The 23848-nt window shown below is 37.0% G+C and overlaps 1 protein-coding gene across 1 annotated transcript in view; it reads right to left on the reverse strand.

The window, feature by feature from the left end:
• Window positions 1–2059: 2059 nt before the first annotated feature.
• Window positions 2060–23848, reverse strand: part of LOC134199613 (uncharacterized) — a 65961-nt gene continuing 44172 nt past the window's right edge. Inside the window, exon 4 of the mRNA XM_062670863.1 lies at window positions 2060–5073. Coding sequence (XP_062526847.1) covers window positions 2060–5073 — 3014 coding nt within the window. The remainder of the gene's footprint in view (window positions 5074–23848) is intronic.

The following is a 23848-nucleotide window of genomic DNA, read 5'->3' on the forward strand; positions in this document are numbered from 1 at the left end:
GTTTTATTAGTTTATCATGTACTTTGAATTTACTTTATTCATTTTTATGATTTATTCAATATACAATATTAATCTACCCTGAATTTGAGCACAGACTTTAACAATAAACAAAAGAGTATGTATACGTGTGTGTGTCAAATGCATGGTAGTGTGTCTAATGTTTTTTTTATTGATTCAATTGTTTTTTAATCATAATTTTAAAAAAAATAACATTCTGCACTCCTTCTCTATATTCTCTATAAGTGTCCTCAATGCTTAGGTTGGTGGCCTCCCTTAATAACTATGTCCTGGAATATCCTGCACCACTAGTAGTAGTAAGCTACACTACTCCTCAACATGTCACGGATTAGGGCTTCGCGGCTAATCCAAAATGTGTATCTGACACCCAAACGTCTGTAGCAATGTTAATATCATAATACTCAATTCTCAATAGCAAAATCTATGATATGATGCACGTGAAATAAAAATCTTCGCCTATGTACGAGAGATGAAAATCATCTTACGCGTGGCCTAAAAAAAAAGGTGCGTGTACTTATGTACGCGCGTAAGAAGTTATACTTTATTTTTATATATTTTTTTTTTAATATTAAATAGTTAATAATAAATATTTAACGTTAATAATTTCATAATATTTAGTATGAATTATATTAAATAACAATTTTGTAATTTACATGACTAAATACCTACCTAATATATACGGATAGTTAACCTCAATTGTATTGGAGCACTTGTGGGCAACTTCATTTCTGTTAATTTTGTGTCACGGTGCGCGCGCATCGTAAAATTTCACTCTCATCCATTTTTTATGACGCGCCTAAAGAAGTATAACTTCAAAAAAATAATGGATTTTAATTATTAATCAAAATCGAAACTGTTTTATTTATTTACGTAATTTTGATCAATAAATATAATTGCGTCTCCATTCGTTCTCTATTCTACAATACCCTGAATGTTACGTCTAAAGCGAACATAATAATACATGGAAACGGTATTTTCATTTCGAAAAATACATATTCGTCGCGCTTCTGCTACAGCAAAGGAAGTCAGCTGTGCGAGTTTCAAATCGACAAAAACAAATGAATGAAGCGATCCGAGGGAAAAAAAATAAGTGAATTTGTTATTTAAATTAAAATAAAAACGTGAACTGCTGCTACATTATTTTTAGGGTTTTATTATTTAAACGCATATATTTATATGTAAGTGTAGGTGGTAGGTGGTAATTATTGGTGCCATTATTGATTGATGTAATTAAGGTTCAATTTGGTTTGCGTACTATCCGTAAAGAAAAACTGTGTGTGGTTGCAACGACATTTATTGTGCGACTGACTTAAATTTTGACAAGTAAAAATATCGTAATTAGCAAAGAGTATAAGGTTAGTAACAACATACCGCCCACCAAAGGACTACTAAGTTCTTTCTAAATCTATTGTACTAATTACAACGTCAAGGTGACTTCAAAACAATATTCTACAAAACGAAATAAAAGTTGCTTAAATACTAGACATCATAATACAATATGCTTAACTTGAGACTTAGTATTAATTTAATAATAATATTGCTACAGTGACATTGGTAGAGAATCTTGACAAAATTACAAGATGACATTTCACTGAGTGGAATCCACTGGCAAACGACATAATTTTGTTATTGATCTTGCCCTTAAGATCCAATATTTTGATCTGAGATAACATAGCATTAACTGAATCCCTCCATGTAGTGTCTTGATATGGGCGTCAGCAACGATCAAGTGTACTAGGGTGTTGTAATTTCCAATAATAATTGGGTGTTTTCGGTCATCAGGTAAGTTAGTATGTTTAAGGCGACCGCCCACCCTGAGGATATGATACTCATCCAGGTATGGGTTTAGCGATCGTAATTTACTTTTTCTTCTAACTTGTTTCTTATCTCTTAGCCGATCTATTTCTTCTTTGAATTATTGTTGTACTAACTTAATGCATGTGATAAGCGCCTCTTCTAATTCTTGTGTAGTTATTTCCTTGTTCGTACTTAAATTACTTTTGTATTTTAAAAATCTTTTACAGTAAATAATAGTTTTTAGTTATTCTGGTAACGTATCAAAATCTTCAAACTGAGCGGTTAAAGGTTTTAATTCTTCTGCATTGTGGTAAGTATTTAATTTTATTGGTGTCATTTCTAATTCTGTTTCCGTTATTCTTGGCTTACTGTATATTATTTCTTTTTTGCATAACCACTTGGGCCCTGTCCACCACAACTCTTTCTGTTTCAAGTCCGCCAGCAGCATGCCTCGCAACCCGATGTCTGCAGGATTCTCTTCCGAAGCTACATGGAACCATCGATGTGTGTTTACATTCTCTACAATTTCTACGACCCGGTTCGCCACGAATGTTTTCCATCTATGAGGATCACCAGATAGCCATGCAAGAACAATTGATGAATCTGTCCATGCATAGATGTTAGAAGTAGGTATACGCATTGCATTTTCTATTTGCTTAAGTAACCTTGCTAATAACAGCGCCCCACATAACTCCAGGCGTGGTAGAGACACGGTACGGAGTGGTGCCACTCTAGTACGGGCAGCTAATAGATTGGTGAATACTGAACCATCTTCCCTCTTCACACGAATGTAAGCTACCGCAGCATAGGCTTTCATGGAAGCATCGCTGAAACCATGAACCTCGATGTTTTCCATCTGTGTGCTTACTGTGTTTAGCCATCTTGGAATACCTATCTCTTTTACATGTTCAAAGTCTTCTCTAATTGTCAGCCAATCGTGTAACAGCGATTGGTTAATCTCGTCATCCCAGCCAATCGGTTCTAGCCATAGCCTTTGTATGAGTATCTTAGCCAAAATTAAGCTAGGGGCGATCCATCTCAGTGGGTCAAAAAGTCTTTGAATATCAGATAGTATGCCTCTCTTTGTAATACTGCTTGACCTTGCTGGTAAGTTAACCTTGTATTGAAATTGATCCGTGCCCAGGTTCCATATCAAACCTAGGGCTTGTACTTTTCCATCCAATTTAAAATCCAACTGTGCTCGAGATGTACGTTTGTTTGGTTCTATAGATTTCAAAAATTCATCAGAATTGGATGACCATTTTGATAATACAAATCCACCTTTCTGTAGAATATTATCTACTTCTTGTGCTCTCTTTATGGCTTCAGGAGCACTGCTCTCCCCCGACATTAGATCGTCCATGTAAAAATCTTCTTTAATAATTCGAACAGCCATTGGATGAATTCGACCCTCGTCGTCAGCTACCTGGTGAAGCGTTCTTACAGCCAGGTGAGGGGCCGCCGCTGTACCAAATGTAACACGAAGCATACGATATTCTTTAATCGGGTCTGTATCATTTTCTCTCCACAAAAGGCGTTGATATCGATCGGCGTCTTCTTCATAAAGTAATATTTGCAGGTACATCTTTTGTATATCACTTGCATAGCAAACACGGTGTAATCTCGATCTCATAAGTATGTTCCTTAAGTCCTCTTGCAGTTGCGGACCTACAAGCAATTCATCGTTTAGAGAAACGCAGTTGGAGCCCTTCGCTGAAGCATCAAATACTACGCGTGTCTTAGAAGTTTCTCTGTCTGCGTGTACCACGGCGTGATGAGGTAAGTATACTGATTTTCTTTTATGTATTTCATTTTTAGGTATTTCTTCCATGTAGTTAGCTTTTATGTATTCTTGCATGACCTTTGTATAATCTTCTTTCAGTTTAGTTTCTTTCTTAAATCTTCTTTCTAGATGAAGTAACCTTTTTCTAGCTATTTCTTTCGTATTTCCTTCAGTCGAAATTGGATTCTTTGTATTAAATGGCAGCCTTACTAGATATCTTCCTTCACTATTTCTCGTATGTGTGCTTTCATATATTGTTTCACATAGCTTTTCTTCCTTTGTTAATATTCTCTTTTTATCATTGTCAATTTCCCAGAGGGATTTCAACATATGATCTATATGGACTTGATGATGAAGGACCAGAAATGATTCATTTTCACGGTTATTATCGATTTCTCCGAAGAGGATCCACCCCAGGTTGGTTTCTTGGGCACATGGAGAACCTGGAGGGCCCTTAATAAGTGTTGGTTGCACAATTTGTGCATACTCTTTAACACCAAGAAGTAAGTCTATCGAACCTGGTTGGAAGTAGTCTGGATCTGCCAGGTTGAGTCCTTCTAGATGTGGCCAATGTGTGACAGTTACAGCTTTGGAGGGGATCTTCGTGGTCAACTCTTTACTCATAACATATGCTTGTATGTTGATTTCGAAGCTTGGATTCCAGCGGGAGCCAATCTTAAGTTGAACCACGTGATCAACATTAGTCCTAGTAGATCCCACCCCGATGATACTTCCTCTCGCTGATTGCCTGGTAAGTTTGAGCATTTGAGCCGCCTTCTCGCTTAAAAATGAAGCCTGCGAACCTTGGTCTACTAGCGCACGAAGAACAACGGTTTGGTTATGCTCGTTCCTCGCTAAAACCATCGCTGTGGCTAGTAGTGCTGTGCTTTGTTTAGTACTGTGATGTGACGCCACCATGCTATTTATAACCTCTTCTTTCTCTTCTACCCCGTGGTGAGATGCACTCGGTTGATTCCTTTCCTCAGTTTGTGCCGAGTCTTGATGGCGGTGGAGAAGAGTGTGATGCCGTCTTCTACATAAGCGACAGGACATTTGTAACTTACACTGGTAAGCAGAATGCCCAGGCACCAAACAGTTAAAACACAGATTGTTGGTCTTGACATAATCAGCTCTTTCTTTAGGTTGCAGTTTGGTAAAATTCTTACAATGACATAATGTATGTTTTTCTTTACAGAGCACGCAAGTTCTTTCATTTGGCTGTGACGTGGTGGCTGTGGCAGTTACTAAGTGTGAACGTTCTCTTACAGGTTTGTCACGGCTGCTACAAGTCCCTGACACGGACAATACAAGTTCTAAGGTACGGTATCTTGACTGCAGGAAATCTTTTAAATTCTCCCAAGTTGGTAGTTCGTCCTCTGATTTTGAATAAGCTGTCTGCTCCCATTCTTTGTGAGACTCCGGGTCCAACTTCTGTATCACAAGGAATATAATTATAGGATCCCAGGAGCTCGTAGCTATATTTAAATTTTCTAAATTATTCAAACAATCTGTCGTGACGTCTAATAAATTTTTTAATTGATTTGCAGACTGAGAACTAATTTTCTTCTGATTAAATAATTTCTTCAAAACTGAGTTAATTATTAATCTTTTATTTCCATACCTTGACTTCAAAATATTCCATGCTTTTTTATAATTGTTTTCCGTGACTTGAACAGGTTTTAATAATGTTTCTGCCTCGCAGCTGACTGTACTCTTAAGATAATGTAACTTTTGTACGTCACTTAAAGCCGGGTTCTTATCCACTAAGGAGGTAAATAGGTCTTGAAACGTAGGCCAATCTTCATAGTTTCCAGTGAATTTAGGTAATTCGATTCTCGGTAACCGAACAAGGTTTTCGGTATCCGCAATAATCTTAGAATTATTTGGTGAGGACGTTAAAGTACTCGGCGCGGCTGCTTGTGTGAAAGATTGCAAAAGATCTTTTAAATCGGCTAACAAGACGAGATACAAATCTTCGAACACAAAGTAATCTTCATTTTGAAAATATGGTAACTCTTGTCTTTGTTCTTTCGGTGTTATTTTTACCAATTGTAGATGCGTTTGCTTAAATGTGGTCCAATATTCTTCGATACATTTGATTCTTGCTTCTACATAACCTCTTGTCAATCTAGCTTTTGGACATTTCTTCAAATTAATTTGAGTTTTGTTTAAGAGCGCAGCGGTATCTTCTAGAACGTTCAAAAGTTCATCCATAATACCGTCCAACCAGAAAACGGAATAAAATTGTAATATTTATAAATTATGTATAAATTATTTGTCTTTAAATCACTGGAATATGGTTTACGGCTTACTGGAAAACAATATTTTCACTGACCGGCGTCCATCTTCGATAGCTTGTATGTTCAAAAAAATCCGCTCGAATTTGACCAATATGTATGATGTAATTAGAGTTCAATTGGGTTTGCGTACTATCCGTAAAGAAAAACTGTGTGTGGTTGCAACGACATTTATTGTGCGACTGACTTAAATTTTGACAAGTAAAAATATCGTAATTAGCAAAGAGTATAAGGTTAGTAACAACAATTATTTTAATTATTATCATTGCTTTCCACAGTGACAGTAACTAAGACCCACTTTGCCAATGAATTCCCTTTATTAGATTTCAAGTGTACAACGATAGCAACAGAGAGCTCCGCCTCAGTCGGCTGCTCGAGTCGGAATGCTCTGTGCGTTTTTTTTTCCTGCCTATGCTGATAGCCTTGTGAGGCTATTTCAGCTTCGCCCTAATATGTAGGTGAGCTCGCGGGGCTCAAACCGGAAGTGTTGCAAACACTAGCCCTACTAAGAGTAGTACTTCGCAGAATCTACCACTGGATCGGAAACGCGACCCACTGAGAAGATCCGGCGAGAAACTCAGTGGGCAAACAATAGTCACTCGTATTTATGGTAGAATAGGGGGGATAGCTTAGTCATGAATTCTCTTGACTACCGTCTTAAGCAGTTGTTGATATGCGTTACATTAAAGAAACAGTTAACTTTAACTACGAATATTTTTAATTAACTAAACAGTGACGTTGCGCCGACCTAGAAAAAGACCAAACAAACCTATTCGTTACATGAATATTTTCCCGATCTGAGAATCGAATCCCGCGCCCTCGGTACAATAGTCAGGGGCGCTAACTTCTGCACCACCGAGTCAATCAAAGATAAAATATTCAATTTTATTGTGCACAAAGAAATGAAGACATCAAATATACAAAAGTGCCATGGACGTTTTCTTCATTTGCATTTCTTTCAGACAATGTTTATATTTTAATTAATATTTATCGATAGCCGTCATAGAGTAGAATAACATTAATAAAAAATAGCATCGATTAGTTTGCGAATATACAAGTTGGTAGGTGGTAGTGGTAGGACCTCTTGTGAGTCCGCAATTGTGGGTACCACCACTCTGCCTATTTCTGCCGTGAAACAGTAATGCGTTTCGGTTTGAAGGGTGTAACTATATTGAGACCTTAGAACTTATATCTCAAGGTGGGTGGCGCATTTACGTTATAGAGCTCTATGTCTCCGGTAACCACTTAACACCAGGTGGGCTGTGAGCTCGTCCACGTATCTTTTTTTTATTTTTTTATTGCTTAGATGAGTGGACGAGCTCACAGCCCGCCTGGTGCCAAGCGGCTACTGGAGCCCATAAACATCCACAACGTAAACGCGCCACCTCACCTTGAGATAGAAGTTCCAAGGTCTCAAGTATAGTTACAACGGCTGCCCCACCCTTCAAACCGAAACACATTACTGCTTCACGGCAGAAATAGGCAGGCACGGCAGAAATCTACGCAATAAAAAATAAAAATAAAATAAAAACTTCCACCGAGCGAGTAAAGAAGAGATATAATTTGTTGTTCAGAACTTGTATATAATATATGTAAGCTAATCTTGAAAATGTCGCTAGTGAGATTCAGGTATCTGTCAAATATCTTAATATGTTCTATGATGGCTGCCCGCCATCCGCCCTATAATCAGCTACTTTTAAACTTCACATGACCGGATAAAGGAAAACGTTCATGTTGATAGAAAATGTGAGCCGTCACGGGACGCCTGGCAGATGTGAAACATCGACATTATTTTGCAAAAGTAATATACAGAAAAGAACAGATTGTGATAGGAACTAAATATGTCATAATGATAAAATAAAATATTAAGAAAAAATAAATTGTTTTCAAGTAAAACACAGGTTATGTGTACTGTAGTAAACAACACTGTATACACTACGGAGTATACACTATAGGTATCCGAGCTCAGTGTAGCGAGAGAGATGGCTTAACGCCGGATCGAGTGGGAGAGAATCGCACAGTCGATTGCGCATGGCGACGCGTCGCCACGGCATGCGTCGCCACGCCAGAAAACGGTTTTACGTGCGGCTATAGATGTTTCACATCAAAATTGCGTTCGAAATTCTAGAACAAGTAGAGAAACTGGTGTCAAAGCGTGTACTCTGTTTGAGTAATTAATGAACGCTTATTTAAAAGGGAAAGGTCCAGTGTTTGTCAAACTGTGTAAACTGCCGACAAAATATTCAGTTGAATATTCGTAGGTTACTAGTGATGGGTTAACAAGTTATCGATCGATTCTGAATACTAACGTTTTAATAGCGTTGACGGCTCGCGATAGCCCAAAGAAAATATTAACGTATCAGTTTTAATAATCCCTACTGTATCCGTATGCATCGTAATAGAATATTATTTAGCATACCAGAAATAAATAGATCGTTAATTCTTGGTACAAAGCCTTTAAAACTAATAAAATATATTATACCAAGGCTTTCTTTATGATCAATTTTTAGAAATGCATTGACTTTACGAACTCCCCTGCGTTATCTCCTTCCTTTCTTTGATGTGGCGGGTAGCCATCATACAACACAAGTAATTTGACAGATGCCTGAATCTCGCTTACGACATTTTCAAGATAAGCCTGCATAATATACAAGTTCCGAACAACAACATTCGGATCGTCGGTCTACCGAGCAATATCACCCGCTCGCTGGAAGATCTTCCGTTTGTCGAATACCTCCAAAAATAGTATTATGCCAGAAATCTTTTTAGCAGTGTCAATTAGTGCATGTTTAAGACACGATCGAGTGAGTGACACGAAGAACCTAAAATCGATTCACAAAATGAGTGTACAAAAACAAAATATATGGGCTGTTTTACATCACACCGCCTGGTTTAGAAGTAAATACGACCATAAGCAGTTTACTAGTGGATACAACACATAATAAATTAAGAGAATAGATACGTATGTACATATCTTAAATTAAAATTTAAAATCTTGAACTGTCACATTGTTCTTATTTATGTTTAAAAGTATATGTGTATGTATGTGTACATGTATGTATGTATGGATGTATGTATGTATGTATGTGTGAGTGTGTGTATACGTTTTAATTGATAAGTACACAGGTTTTTTTGTGTTTAATGTTTTGCATTTTTTTTTATTGGAACGAAGTTCCTTATCGCGCGTTGTGAAAGGGGGCTAGACGGAAAAAATTCTTACGAAAAGTTGTCACGACACTTTTTAGATCCGTCATTCTGACCAATCAACGTGTAGGCGCTTATCGCGTGACATTGCTCGTATCCGATTGGTCCGCGTAATGAGTACAGTTTCTCGAGATAGCGTTTCAACAATAGTAATTTAGTTCATAGTATTGTTTTTTTCTTCTTCATAATGCCGTAATTTATTATTATAACTTAAAAAAAAATTACAATTCCTTCACTAATTAATCGAAAGGAACTTCGGTCCATCCGAGTGTCCCTTGACACCTCTGAAGTTTTTTTTGTGTGCAATAAAGCATACTCTCTCTCTCTCTCTCTCTCTCTCTCTCTCTCGCTATCTCTAAACAAATCAAAATTTAGATCAAACATCGCGAATGGGCTAAGCCAGGCGTTAGGCCTTTCTGAGAAGAAATGAAAAACAAAACTTACAGTGATCCACATAAAATACTTAAGTTATAATTTAAGACTCAAGCTATTTCGTCGAGTAACCAATGCAAACTTAAAATCCCTTTTTAATATTCTAAATCGACACGACACATACGGATATTGCACGTGTTAATATTATTATCGATAACGTTTCTCGAAATTTCCCATCCCTAAAGCCCCTTAGGGTAACTAATTACCAAGTTGACATGGTAGGCTGTAATGAAATTCTGAATACAATACCCTAGCGCGTGGACGGTATACGAAGCTACGAGAAAACTTAAATTGTTACTCAACTTAATTGCTGACAACATTGATCATGTTTGTCGCAGTCATGGCAACATTACTTATGAAGTGGTAGTTTTATTTTTCCAACTGGAAAGGCAAAGGTGTCATACAGTCTAATCTTTTGTAGATAAATATATTATTATTATTTTTTATATGAAAAGTGATAATATGAAATGAAATTAAATGAAATGAAGTGAGGTGAGATGATATGGGATAAAATATAATCTCAGTAGAATGGTGGTCATTTACTGAGAGTTTTTCAGTGGACTTTTTGGATAATCCGGAGAAGTTACGTCCAGCGGCTTTGTTTCGTTTTCCCACCTCTGTGCACTTTCACAGATACTAAACAGTTTCACACAATTTCACACTTCGCGTTCCCGCCAAAAAGTCTCAACATTACTTAATATATATTTGTTTTTTTTTAAATTGTTAATTTGACATTTTCAAGAGGAACAACATAACGAATACTGTATTCTTTTTGGTTTCCGCGATTTGTAAACACAACTAAAAGAAGTTTTACGATTTAATCTCGCTCTGAATTATTGTTATTAGATTATTTCCGGCTTTTAGATAATTTTAACAGTAGACGATACGAAAACTTCTCAATCGTCTATGACTAGGAAAATATGCGAAACTACATTCCGAATCCGAATTTACTGGTGTGAGGACCTCTTGTGAGTTCGTGCGGGTAGATACCACCACCCTGCCTATTTCTGCCGTGAACCAGTTTGAAGGATAGGGCAGCCGTTGTAACTATACTTGAGACCTTAGAACTTATATCTCAACGTGGGTGGCGTATTTACGTTGTAGATGTCTATAGGCTCCGGTAACCACTTAACACCAGGTGGGCTGTAAGCTCGTCCACCAATCTAAGCAATAAAAAAATATATATAATGAGAGCAACCTAACCAAGTGAATACTTCTAGCGGATTCTTTGATCAAACGCCGCCACTGCAGGGCTCAGATTCCAGTCACGTCTCTGGTTCTGTTGAACGAGTGAGGGAACTACGTTTGGGTCGTGGTCAGACAATCCGGACAACTTACTAAAGTAACCGTAAACGTTTGCATTAGTAAGTTTATGTTCCGTATAAAAAACGAAGCTAAAACAAAACCTCTGAGGACGATTGCGAGTTTTGAGCGATTTAAGTATGAAAACGCGTGTTGAACCAAAAAAATATGTGTGGTACATATCGTGGGACACCGGATAGGAACGAAGTTCCATATTATAAAAATATTAATTTTAAATCGAGGTATAAAGAAAATAATTATTCGGGTATACATTTTTTATTGATAAAAATAATCGTAAGCGTCAACCACTCCGCAGCGAAATGGAGCAGCCTCGCCCTGAGGGAACCGCCTGCATGATCACGGTATCCCTACGCCAGGTAAGTATGATTTAGCAAGAGAAATACGAGAACGTCTATCAACTGTGTAACATCTCGTCACCGCGATTGAGGAATTGTTGAATTTACGTGCAGCAACATCTGTTGATAACAAACTAAATAGAAAAAATCTTACGTTACGGACGTTTTTTCCCGGTTAGGGTACCCCTCCGCATAGTCTCATAAGGAACTTCGTTCTAAAAAATTTGTTATACGCCATTTAAAAAACTTCTATTTGAGCAATGCATAAAACCAATGGTCGCCCAGTAGTCGAAATTCGACTATAATTGATTAAAATTATAAGTTTCCATATTATTATGGTTTTATTGTCAAAAACTAATACACATAATTGTTTAATCACGGATTTCGTCAAGACTACACTATAGACAAAAAATATTAAAGGCAAACATTAATAATAATCTATTGTCAATTTGACCACAGACTTTAAATAATAGCAAAAGTTTGATAATAAAAATAAAGAAAATAGTGTATATGCGAGTGTGTTTCAAATACATGGTGATGTATGTAATGTTTTTTTTATTGGTTTAATGTATTTAATTAACAAAAAATAATAAGATTCTGCACTCCTTCTCTATAAGTGTTATATCTCTCTCTCTTATAGTCTCTATAAGTATTCTCTATAAGTGTGGAAAATTTCATACTTGTCCGTCCGCGCAATTTTCGTAAAAAGGGGGACAAAGTTTTTGCTTCACTTATTAATACCATAAAATAAATCCATCATTCAGATACTGAAACATTTCTACGTCTACGCTGTAGATGGCCTACGCCGTAGAGGACCTACGCCGTTATTGATAACATAATTATTGACAAGTTTCATATACGAGCTGAGATTTATTTTGTTGAGCCTTTAGAGGCTATTTCAGCGTAACCTTAACTAGTAGGTGAGCTCACGGAGCTCAACCCTGACGACGATGCTAACACGAACCCTAGCAATAGCCGTGCTTCACAGCATCCACCACCGGATCGGAAACGCGATCCACTGAAAAGATCCAGCGAGAAACTCAGTGGGCTGTGTCTGTGGGTCAATTTACTCGTCGAGCCCTTCGTCGCAAGCGACGTGTTCGACGAGAACGATGACCGGTTCTTGAGGTACATAAAAGCACCGTTAGTGGATCGGAAGGATCCGAAATTACGTGTTTTGGGCAACGTCGACTGCTTTCCATTCTGTCTGCAGGATCGGGAATGTAGATATACCGGCGGCCACGATGAGAGGGTTCTCATCGTGGTCGTGCCGCTTTATCGAAGTAGCGCGAGCTTAGAAATCACAGAGGCCCATTAGACATTTTTGGAGATCGGAGCACATGAATACTTCGCGGCAGATAGAAAGACGAAGTTTATGTCAAAGTTTGCGAGATAAAAACACACACTACCTACACATTACAGAAAACAGAAAGAATTCTATTCATAGTGCTGAACTATGAAATCCGTCTCCCGAAATATGTATCTAAAAATAAAATATTCAATCCTAACAATAAATAGAAATTGAAACGATTTCTTTGTAAGGTTATCTCAAACACTAACAGTTTTATAAAGCAAGCGAATCGGAAAATTCAAAGAGCTATTCGTTAGAGGTCAGTGAAGAAGAATCATGTGAATTCTACTATGCAAATACGTTGAAGAAACTTGTATATTATATGATAAACGGTCCGCATAATAAAGCACGTTGTAATGGGAGGATATAAAATTCAAATTTTAAAAATCAAGACCTGTATCCTTGTTCCCTTTTGAAACCGGGCAGCAATCTGGAACAAAACAAACGAAAGTTAATCAAGATAAGGTACCGAAGGAACCGTCTCGAAGTACTTCGGCAGTGGAGCCCCGCGACGTAATAATATTATAGTTTTTAATGAGAATTTTAGTAAATTACTTCGTAACTTTGCTTGAGATGCGTGATAACGTCTTTTAAGTCGACCAACACCGGCTGCACGCACGAAAAAGTGTCACGTTCCGCCTGAACCCGAGCGTGCGAGCGAGAGCGCGGAACAAGCGATAGAGAGGCACGATCGGCCCAAGCGTTAATTTATCGAAATTCCAACTATTACCTATTGCGACCTATTGCGAGTCCGCACGGGTAGGTACCAACGCCCTGCCTATTTCTGCCGTGAAGCAGTAATGCGTTTCGGTTTGAAGGGTGGGGCAGTCCCCGTTACTATACTGAGACCTTAGAACTTACGTCTCAAGCTGGGTAGCGCATTTACGTTGTAGATGTCTATGGGCTTCAGTAACTACTTAACACCAGGCGGGCTGTGAGGTCGTCCACCTATCTAAACAACAAAAAAAACAATTTATTTCAAATGCGATACTTATCATAAAAAATAAACAAATAAAAAAAAAATATTCAGATGTTTTGCCCTTCAGATCCTCAACGTGTCCGGAGACATATCTCGGACATGCCACAAGAGACTTCCGCTAAAGGGGTACTCAAGCTTCGGCCCTGAAAGCACGACGTCACTTAAAAACTCACCGCAGTCCCAAGCACACTTCATAACCTAAAAGTTTCATTTTCAAGTTAAAACTTTGGGTTTTCCATTACGTTTGACGATAAGAAAATTTGGGCGACACCTGTTCCTTTTAAGCTTTCAAAAAGCTTTTTTTGCGGAAGTGAAAAGCTAAAAGCTTAGAGATAATTTTGCCGTCAATAAACGTTGACTAATAACAATAAATCGACGAGAATTAAGAAATTAATTTGATATTAGACAGGGCCCTACTTTGTAAAGTGACGTCAAAGTTCAAAAGCGCAATACAAATTATAGATGTCAGCGTTTCGGGAAAGAAACAAAGCAATTTTTAATAATAATTATTATTATATTACATTGTGTATTTGTATGTATATTTATAAGTATATACATATATATATAAATTTCACTGGATTGGTACACCGCGCGTAATTTGTTTCCAAAAGATTCTTCTCCACCTGATGGTTGTCTGGAAGAGATCGCTTTTAGCGATGAGACCGCCAATTGTACTTTTTTTGTATTTAATGTATCGCATTGCTTATTTATTTTTTGGTGTACAATAAAGAATACTCTCTCTCTCTCTCTCCTTCTCTCTCTCTCAATTCCTCATCATACCCACCTTCTTATTCACTTTACCAATTTCTTTTTTTATTGCCTCTGTAGGCAGACCCATATACGGCCTACCTGATGGTGAGTGGTTACCGTCGCCCAGCAATGCCGAGCTGCTGCCTACCGTTAAGTACTCTCCACAAGCCCCGTTTGAAGAAGGACATGTCATAGCGCTCGGGAAAAAACCTAGAGGTTGGATGGTACGTGGTGACAAAAAAGATCTCTGGCAACGCATTGTCAGTGAACGCAGTGGTTCTTGGTAGTATGGATGAAGTCTACTCCGGTGGCGGGCGGTGCGATGGTAAAAATGGTATCATCATCTCAAACTTCTAGGATCCACTAGAGTCTAGTACAAGTGAGTGCTGTAAATAAATGTTTCATTGTTTTCATTTTTTTACATAACTAATAATACCATTTATGTATATTATATAATTTGTTATAAAAAACACTACTTATATAAGAATAAATAGATTAGTTTTTTTATCAACAAAAATATATATGCATGTACTATTTATTGTTGTGTTAGTGCTAGTCAAGTGCTAGCAACACCTCCTGGTTTGAGCCCCGAGAGCTCACCTATACGCTAGGGTAACGTTGATATAGTCTCTCAAGGCTATCAGCATAGGTAAGAAAAATAAAGTTAGCTTATCTATAACAATAACAAAGTTTATTATTGTTAACACGTACTTTTCCTATTTATTTTCTTGCTTTTATCTATCTATGGAACGAAATCTTTCAATATGATTTCCATCGACTTCAAAATATTTGGTAACCTTGAAAATTTGCATACGTATCAAGAACCGACGATAGTACAATAATTTCCTTACGCCGACATAATATTCTGGCAAGGATATAATAAAACAGATATAGCTCATAGATCATTTTGTGGTTTGAGAAACATGGCTAATTTAGCACTAACGAAATGCATTCCCAATTTAACAATTAATTTCTCTACATAAAAGCTATTACAGTCCCGAGAGCTTTACAGAGCATCGCAAACGTTACATTTAAAAGCTCATCCGATGCAATCCCTTTTCAATTTACATATGTACGTACGTACAATGTACATACAAAATGTATTTCTGTATACATTATACAGAATTTACTCAACGCGTTTCTCTTAAATCTTCGGGTCGCAGATATTCGCATATTTAGGATCATTGAACCCTCATACGATTTCATCTAACATACACACCTACATATAAAGCAGACAAAGAAACTCGTAGAGCGCATGCGCGTGACGACAGAGACGACAAATCGGTCGAAGCTAATGCCCCCCCTCAAGTCAGAAGGGGACGAACTTATTCATAAATTTCAATGTGTATTTAATAACATTTAATAAGGTATGCGCGAGGTTTTTTGACGTTGAATATTTCATTGAGGGTTAGGATGTTTTTGTGCGCGATAACACAGCTTCGGTTTCTGGCCTTGATTCTATTATCAGCTGGAGCAGACAAGGATACGCTCTGATAGATAATCTTGTTTGGTTCATGACGGTTTATGGTCGCCTATAGTCTAGTACTTTCATCCAAACCTCATCTCCGTTCACTCTGAATACACCGAAATTTTATTCTACGGCTAGATTATACGCCGCGATCTTTAGGAATGCATTTTGAATGAGTAGTTTTATTAAACAAGATAGAAGTAAATATCATTTTATTTAGGCTTCGAACCCGAAGCGATTGGGACCGAAACTAATTGATTAAAAGCCAAACAGAAAATATTCGGTTTGATATATTTATTTATTTAATATATTTTGCACACACAGCTGTTAAAAGAAACGCGACAATAAAGATACAGAGTACTAGGGTACTACTTATTTCATGTTGAAATCTCTTCCAGTAGGCCCGCAGAAGGAAAGAAAAATTAGGAACACATACCTAGTGCATACAGTAAACATTACTATTACAAAATAAAAACATACTTACTTTTATATATTACATAAACAAAAAACTAGCTATTTAATTCTCAAAATAATTTTAAAATGACTAATGAATATTATTCTTTATTATTAGCACACTAGATGCGACAGATGGTAATGTGTTCTATTCCGGAAGTATTTAATTATATTTTTTTTCTTTTTCCGCATAAATTATAGCCAATCTCATTCAACTCGTTAAATTACCCCTTTGAAATCGATCACAGAATATCCGAAACAATTGTATCGAAGCATCACCGCGACCGGATGAACTCTGCAACCGTTTGAGTATTCAGGAAAATATACGGAAATAACATTCTGTAAGAGGCCAGCGCTCGGCGGTCGTGGGGTTAAGCGTGCATTTGTCAAATGTCAAAAAGGCGGACGTCCATTTTGTTAGAGCGCCATTTTATTCAACAGGTAAAATAATATTGTTAACGTACCTAATTTTTCAGTATTATTCAATTACTAGCGACCCGCCCTCACTTCGCTTCGGAAACTGTAATTTATTATTGATTTCTCCACTGTTTAATGGATGTTATTATACATATAAACCTGACTCTTCAATCACTCTATCTATAAAAAAAACCGCATCAAAATCCGTTGCGTAGTTTTAAAGATTTAGGCATACATAAGGATATGGGGACAGAGAAAGCGACTTTGTTTTATACTATTTTTAATTTATTAGTTAGTATTTTGAATTATTCATAATTGTACTTTTCAAGGCTATACAGCCATAGAAGGTACAATAATGAATATTTATTTAATCAAAATTAATTTTATTAAAGAATTGTGAATGGTTAGTGCATTTAATAATACTAGTGGTCCCCCAGTCGAAACTCGACTATAATTATTATAATTAAAATTATAAGTTTGAACATTATTATGGTTCTATTGTCAAATACTATTATACTTCTATAATCATATGTTTCGCCAAGGCTACACTATTGACAAGCAACATAAAAGACAAACAATATTAACCTATTCTCAATTTGACTACAGACTTCAATAAATATTTGATATTTGTATTTGTTTTTGTTAAATTGTATTTGTTATTTTAGCTGTTCTACACACAGTCATCATTTTTAATTATTATTCTCATAATCCTCTCGCAGGTCTGCTGGAAGAGATTTCTTAAAGAAACAAGCAGTGCCTTTGTACATAATTTTCCTATTACTCTGTACTATGTCTTCTTTTTTGTATAAATATGACAATATCATTCATTATTTTTTTATTATTCCTGAAAATACCAAAAAAAGTGTTCACAGATTATACTCCTCGGCAATTATTTAAAAGTGACATCGCTACCAACACTGACATCAAAATTGTCCAACACAATAGTACGCATACGGCCGTGCCGCACTTAGCCAACTTTATTCAAACTTAGAGGAACTTAGGAACGTTTATTTAACTTACTCAATGGATTCGCAATAAAGCTGCAAAGTTACACGACCCGCCATTTTGCGAGAGGGAAACGGCCATGTTGGAATTATGTAATGTTGACAATGATTGCAACAACGGATTCTTCATGTTAACCGACGCCAGAAAAAGGAGGAGGGTCTTAATTCGACTGTATTTTTTGTCTGCGTTACCTCAATGTGCTTAGTGCATGAAGGTGAAACATTTGTCTACGTTTGCCGCTAGGGACGCTGTTCCGACTACATACAAATTTGAGTTAACTTTTACGATATCGAGAACGTTAAAAAACTCGCACTAAGCACACAGAACTATTTTTTAAGAAGAACCAATTTTTATAATTTTTATTTGTGTGGTCCAATTAAAATTTTATCAAGATCCGACCCGTGGTATTTGAGTTGTCCCTAATAATGCATATTTAATTTACTTCGACTATACTAACAACGGTGGATTGTGACGTCGACACCGCCATCCGAAATTTTTAAAAAAATTTTTTTATTAACAGTTTGTATTAAATTTTTTTTTAAACATTGTGTATTTTTTTTAAGATTTGAATAAATGTAGCATAATAATAAGATTTATTTTTCTCTTTTAAGGATTTAAATCACAAAGCAAAGCACAGATAAATTTTACAAATCTGTATTAGTTTAGAATAAATTTCTGAAATAGCTGGAGTGTGTATGTAATAGGTCTGTATGTAGAGACGAACTTTAGTCTATCCGAAATATATATTTTAATACAACATTCGATCAACCCTACACTGGAGGGTTTTTGGAACGAAGTTCCTTATGGAACGATGCTGAGGGGACCCTAACCGGAAAAAAACGTCCGTAACGTAAGATTTTTATTATTGGAGTTTACTCCTTTAGAATCGATTTACATATATAGGCCCGGGGTATGAAAATTATGGGGACCAAAATCGTACTAGCATGTCACACGAAATGCGTTATGCGCCTGATTGGCTCCTGATTGCGTGATGCGTGCGCGCGCCAATCAAAATCGTACTAGCATGTCACACGAAATGCGTTATGCGCCTGATTGCGTGATGCGTGCGCGCGCCAATCAGGAGCCAACGCGCGGCCGCGTTATTGCAGGTGACGCCGGGCTGCTGCGCCGGCAGTCCGCCACAAAGCCTCGTACTGATCGCGCGTTTCTCTCATTATTGTATTTTCATATATTTGTTAGTCGTGTTGTTATTGTATAATTTGTGTCTCGTTAATTTGTTAATAATCTGTAGTGTATCGTGTTGTCGTAATATAGAACTATTTCTCGTATTGTTTCGTTTAATTTTTTATATCCAGTAAACTCCAGTCGTGCGTCGGAGCGGGCACACACACTTTTTTATGTATAGTCTTAGTGTGATGGCTATTATTATTCATATATAATAAACAGTTGTTTCTTTGTATATTATTATTAAATATTTTTTATAAATCATTGTGAATAAAATAAAGTTGATAACTTTGTAAAGTTGTTAATTTTTTTTTTATCAGTAAACAGATCATTATAAAAAATGTATACCCAAATAATCATTTTCTTTATACCTCGAATAGAAATTAAAATTAATATTTTATAAGCTTCGTTCCTATTCGGTGTCCCACGACACCACTATTTTTTTTTTTGTTTTTTGGCTCGGCTTCCGAATCTCCTACGAGATCCCCGCGCCCACGGAAGCTCGTCAGGCCGCCCGGGCGATGCCGCTGGTGTTCCGGGATACCTAGCTGGTTCAGAACAGCGGACTGGGTGACTCTTCCGCAATATGTTTTTATTTTTTTTATTGCTTAGGTGGGTGGACGAGCTCACAGCCCACCTGGTGTTAAGTGGTTACTGGAGCCCATAGACATCTATAACGTAAAATGCGCCACCCACCTTGAGATACAAGTTTTAAGGTCTCAGTATAGTAAAACGGCTGCTCCACCCTTCAAACCAAAACACATTACTGCTTCACGGCAGTGAACCTACCCGTGCGGATTAACAAGAGGTCCTACCACCAGTAATTACGCAAATTATAATTTTGCGGGTTCGATTTTTATTACCCGATGTTATTCTTTCACCGTGGAAGTCAATTGTGAACATTTGTTAAGTACGTATTTCATTAGAAAAATTGGTAACCGCCTGCGGGATTCGAACACCGTTGCATCGCTAGATACGATTACACCGGACGTCTTATTCTTTAGGCCACGACGACTTCAATGTCGATGTTCAGCGATAACTACTCCAGACAATAAGTTAACACGACAATGTTCGTTTACTTAATAATATTCTTTTCATTATGACTCTTTCCTCGTACATACAAAACATAAGTACTTGATAAATATTGTTAAAAAACCGCTCAAGTCAAATAACGTTATATTTAACTTGTTTTTTTTTTCTTCACGTATTTGATAAGGACATCACGCAATTACGCTGCTTAAGGGAAGCTGTGCACTACGAGCTATGCTAAGCTACGGCGAATGGTGTGACAGCCGCTTATCACGCGACAGGCGTTTACTAGAGGTCCCGCAGTAGTCGAAATCAGACTATAATTAATTGGAATTGTAAGTTTGTACACTATTATGATTGTATTTTATACTTCTATAATCACAAATTTCGCCAAGGCTACACTATAAAAAAATATTTATAACGACAAACAATATTTAATCTATTCTCAATTTGACCACAGACGTCAAGAACAAAAGTTTGACAATAAATAATATGCATGAGTCTGGGCGTCAAATACACGGTACCTATGTAGTGTGTGTAATGTTTTCTTTATTGATTTAATGTATCTTTTATGCATTATTTAAAAAAAATATTAGCATTGTGCACTTATTCTCTATATTCTCTATAAGTGTGGAAAATTTCATCCGCGCAATTTTCGTAAAAAGGGATACAAAGTTTTTGCTTCACGTATTAATATATAGATATTAATTATTCAAAGACGCAGGCTTGATCAAACTGTTTCTTTATTACCAAATGCACACGGTTCAAAATTCTGTCTACAATGACGATTCAGAATGTATCTCTTGTCTCGTGTACACATAATTATGATCTAGAGCTACGATTTCGTCTACGGCGTAGTCTAGTTAGGGCGTAGCATTACTAGCTTCATTAAACTTATACAACTATAAGTAACTTTTGACGTGATTACGTCTTATAAATCGAAGAGCCCCGGCTACACGCACGAAAAAGTGTCACGTTCCGCCTGAGCCTGAGCGTGCAAGCGAGAGCGCGGAACAAGCGATAGAGAGACACGATTGGCCCAGGCGTTGGCTTGTAACACATTTATCTCTCTTCTCGCGTGACGTCAGAGCTATTTCGAATATTTCTGCTACTGACGTTATCACGTAAAACTATTGTCCGTAAGCCGAGTTTACAGACAACCAATTTTTTTTAGATAACAATTTTTTTAAGAACTTGTACTACTTAGTCTGGCCACAAATACTGTTACAATTAAAAATAAACAAAATATTACATTTGAATTTGGAATCTGTCATTTTTATATGATTGCTCATTGAGTTTTCTCATTTTCGCGCCAATACATTGTACAATATTTTGCGATATTAAAATGGAGTGGGGTGATAATGAGAACCGAATCGCTGTGATTGCATTACACAAAGTAGGTATGGAGCCAAATGCAATTTTTAAAACTCTCCATACGCTTAGTATTAGTAAAATGTTTGTGTACCGGGCTATTAATAGGTGCAATGAGACCTCCTCTGTTTGTGACAGAAAAAGATCTGGTCGTCCACGTAGTGTTCGTACGAAAAAGGTGGTCAAAGCAGTTAGGGAAAGAATTCCAAGAAATGACTGAGCCATACTTTTGTGAAAAAGGTATCAAAACATCGGCACAAGTGTATCAAGATACCATTCTTGAGAAGGTGGTGAAGCCCCTTGACAACACCATGTTCAATAATCAAGAATGGTCCTTCCAGCAAGACTCGGCGCCAGGTCATAAAGCTCGGTCTACGCAGTCTTGGTTGGAAACGAACGTTTCGGACTTCATCAGAGCTGAAGCCTGGCTGTCGTCTAGTCCTGATCTTAATCCGCTGGATTATGATTTATGGTCAGTTTTAGAGAGTACGGCTTGCTCTAAACGCCATGATAATTTGGAGTCCCCAAAAGAATCCGTACGATTAGCAGTGAAAAATTTTCCCATGGAAAGAGTGCGTGCTTCTATTGATAACTGGCCTCAATGTTTAAAGGAATGTATTGCAGCCAATGGAGACCACTTCGAATAAGCTTTTTATACTTTGAATTCTTTTATATTTATGTATTAAACTAACACACTGTAAAAGTAATAAATGTTATTTGCAATAGATTTTTTTTTTCCTTTGTCACAGTATTTATGGCAAGACTAGGTACTTTGCTCTTGTTTTGTCTGTGTGTGAGTCCGGTATATTTATTTATTTCTTTAACTTCACGCACAAGAGTACAAACTTAATGCCTATGACATTGTCTATCAGTCAACAAAGATATAAAGAGAGCTATGTTAGGTGCATTGCTTACTTGAAAAACAACTGTATAGACTTAACATAAAATTTACACATGACTGACCGGTGATGCAGTAGTTAGCTCTTCTGCCTGTTGCACCAAGGGTCGTGGGTTCGATTCCCACATCGGGGGCAAACATTCGTGTGATAAACAGGTTTGCTTGCTCTTTGTCTGGGTGTTTATTATCTATATATGTATATTTTTAAACGTGTATAAATATGTATGTCAGACTATGGTACCAATAATAGAGGAAATCCTAATTTGGTACCTGGATGACCGCGCGTGATTTGTTTCCAGCTATTTTTATCCATATTCACAGAGAAGAAAAAACTTATCTCTCAGTACAAGCTTTGATTAATTCGAGGCGGCAATAGGCTGAATGTTTAGTGTCAGCAATCGTCTTTAGCGACGAAAACAAGACACAGAACGGTGACGTCACCATTCAATATTTACTCCGGCCGTTGCTGTATCTGGAACATATTTGCTAATAGAAGACGTAATGCTAATCTAATTTTTCTCGTGTCTGTTTTTATAGGAGAACAACGCGAGACGTTAATATTCGATGTTGGTTAGTAACAACGGAATAAAGTGTCGCGGCTTGGAGTGTATTTAGGGCCATAAGCACAAAAGTGACCTAAGCTATCCAGTCATTATGGAGATAGTTTAAATTTACTTTTAAACTGCTTCGTAGGCAAAAACAATAATGTTTACAAATCCATCTGTTGTCAATGGGTGAAACTAGGGATAGGTCTGTTTTGCATCAAAATTAATATTATTTATAAATAAATTGCAATACATGATCAAAAATATAAAAAATGGTGGGTTAGGCCACTTTTGCGCTGACGGCCTCAATTTTTACTCACAGCTGTGAGCCTCAAGATCATGTCCTTGGTTTAATACGCCTCGTCCGTATCTTCTTGTAGCTAATAAAAATCCAGACTTCTCTATCGTGCAGAGGCCGTAACTTCGATTTGATTTAGTGCACGAGAGAGAGATAAGTATATCTTAGGTGTCGTATTAAAACAAAATTCCCGCTGCGAATACTTTTGTGCCTTTTTTATTGTCACTATATTATTTATTTTCGACATTTTGAGACGAGGGGAGGAGAACTGTAAAACATTCAAAAGACTTTGGAAATAATATTATATCATAATAAAATAAAATAAAATGTGTGTGTGTCCGCTCCGACGCACGACTGGAGTTTACTGGATATAAAAAATTAAACGAAACAATACGAGAAATAGTTCTATATTACGACAACACGATACACTACAGATTATTAACAAATTAACGAGACACAAAACAAACGACTAACAAATATATGAAAATACAATAATGAGAGAAACGCGCGATCAGTACGAGGCTTTGTGGCGGACTGCCGGCGCAGCAGCCCGGCGTCACCTGCGATAACGCATTTCGTGTGACATGCGCAATCAGGCGCATAACGCATTTCGTGTGACATGCTAGTACGATTTTGGTCCCCATAATTTTCATACCCCGGGCCTATATATGTAAATCGATTCTAAAGGAGTAAACTCCAAAAAGTGTGTGTGTCCGCTCCGACGCACGACTGGAGTTTACTGGATATAAATATAAATTTGTGTCAGTTGAATACAGTAAAATATGGAAGTTACGTATTCTAGTGAGAATGATCCGGGAGTTGCGGAACACGTGGATGCGGTAATTAAGTAAGTCTATATAATTCACTTTTACAATTAATATATAAGTTGTCCATTCACTGATAGAAGGAA

The sequence above is a fragment of the Bombyx mori genome, chromosome 11 (genome assembly GCF_030269925.1).
Source record: "Bombyx mori chromosome 11, ASM3026992v2".
NCBI lineage: Eukaryota > Metazoa > Arthropoda > Insecta > Lepidoptera > Bombycidae > Bombyx > Bombyx mori.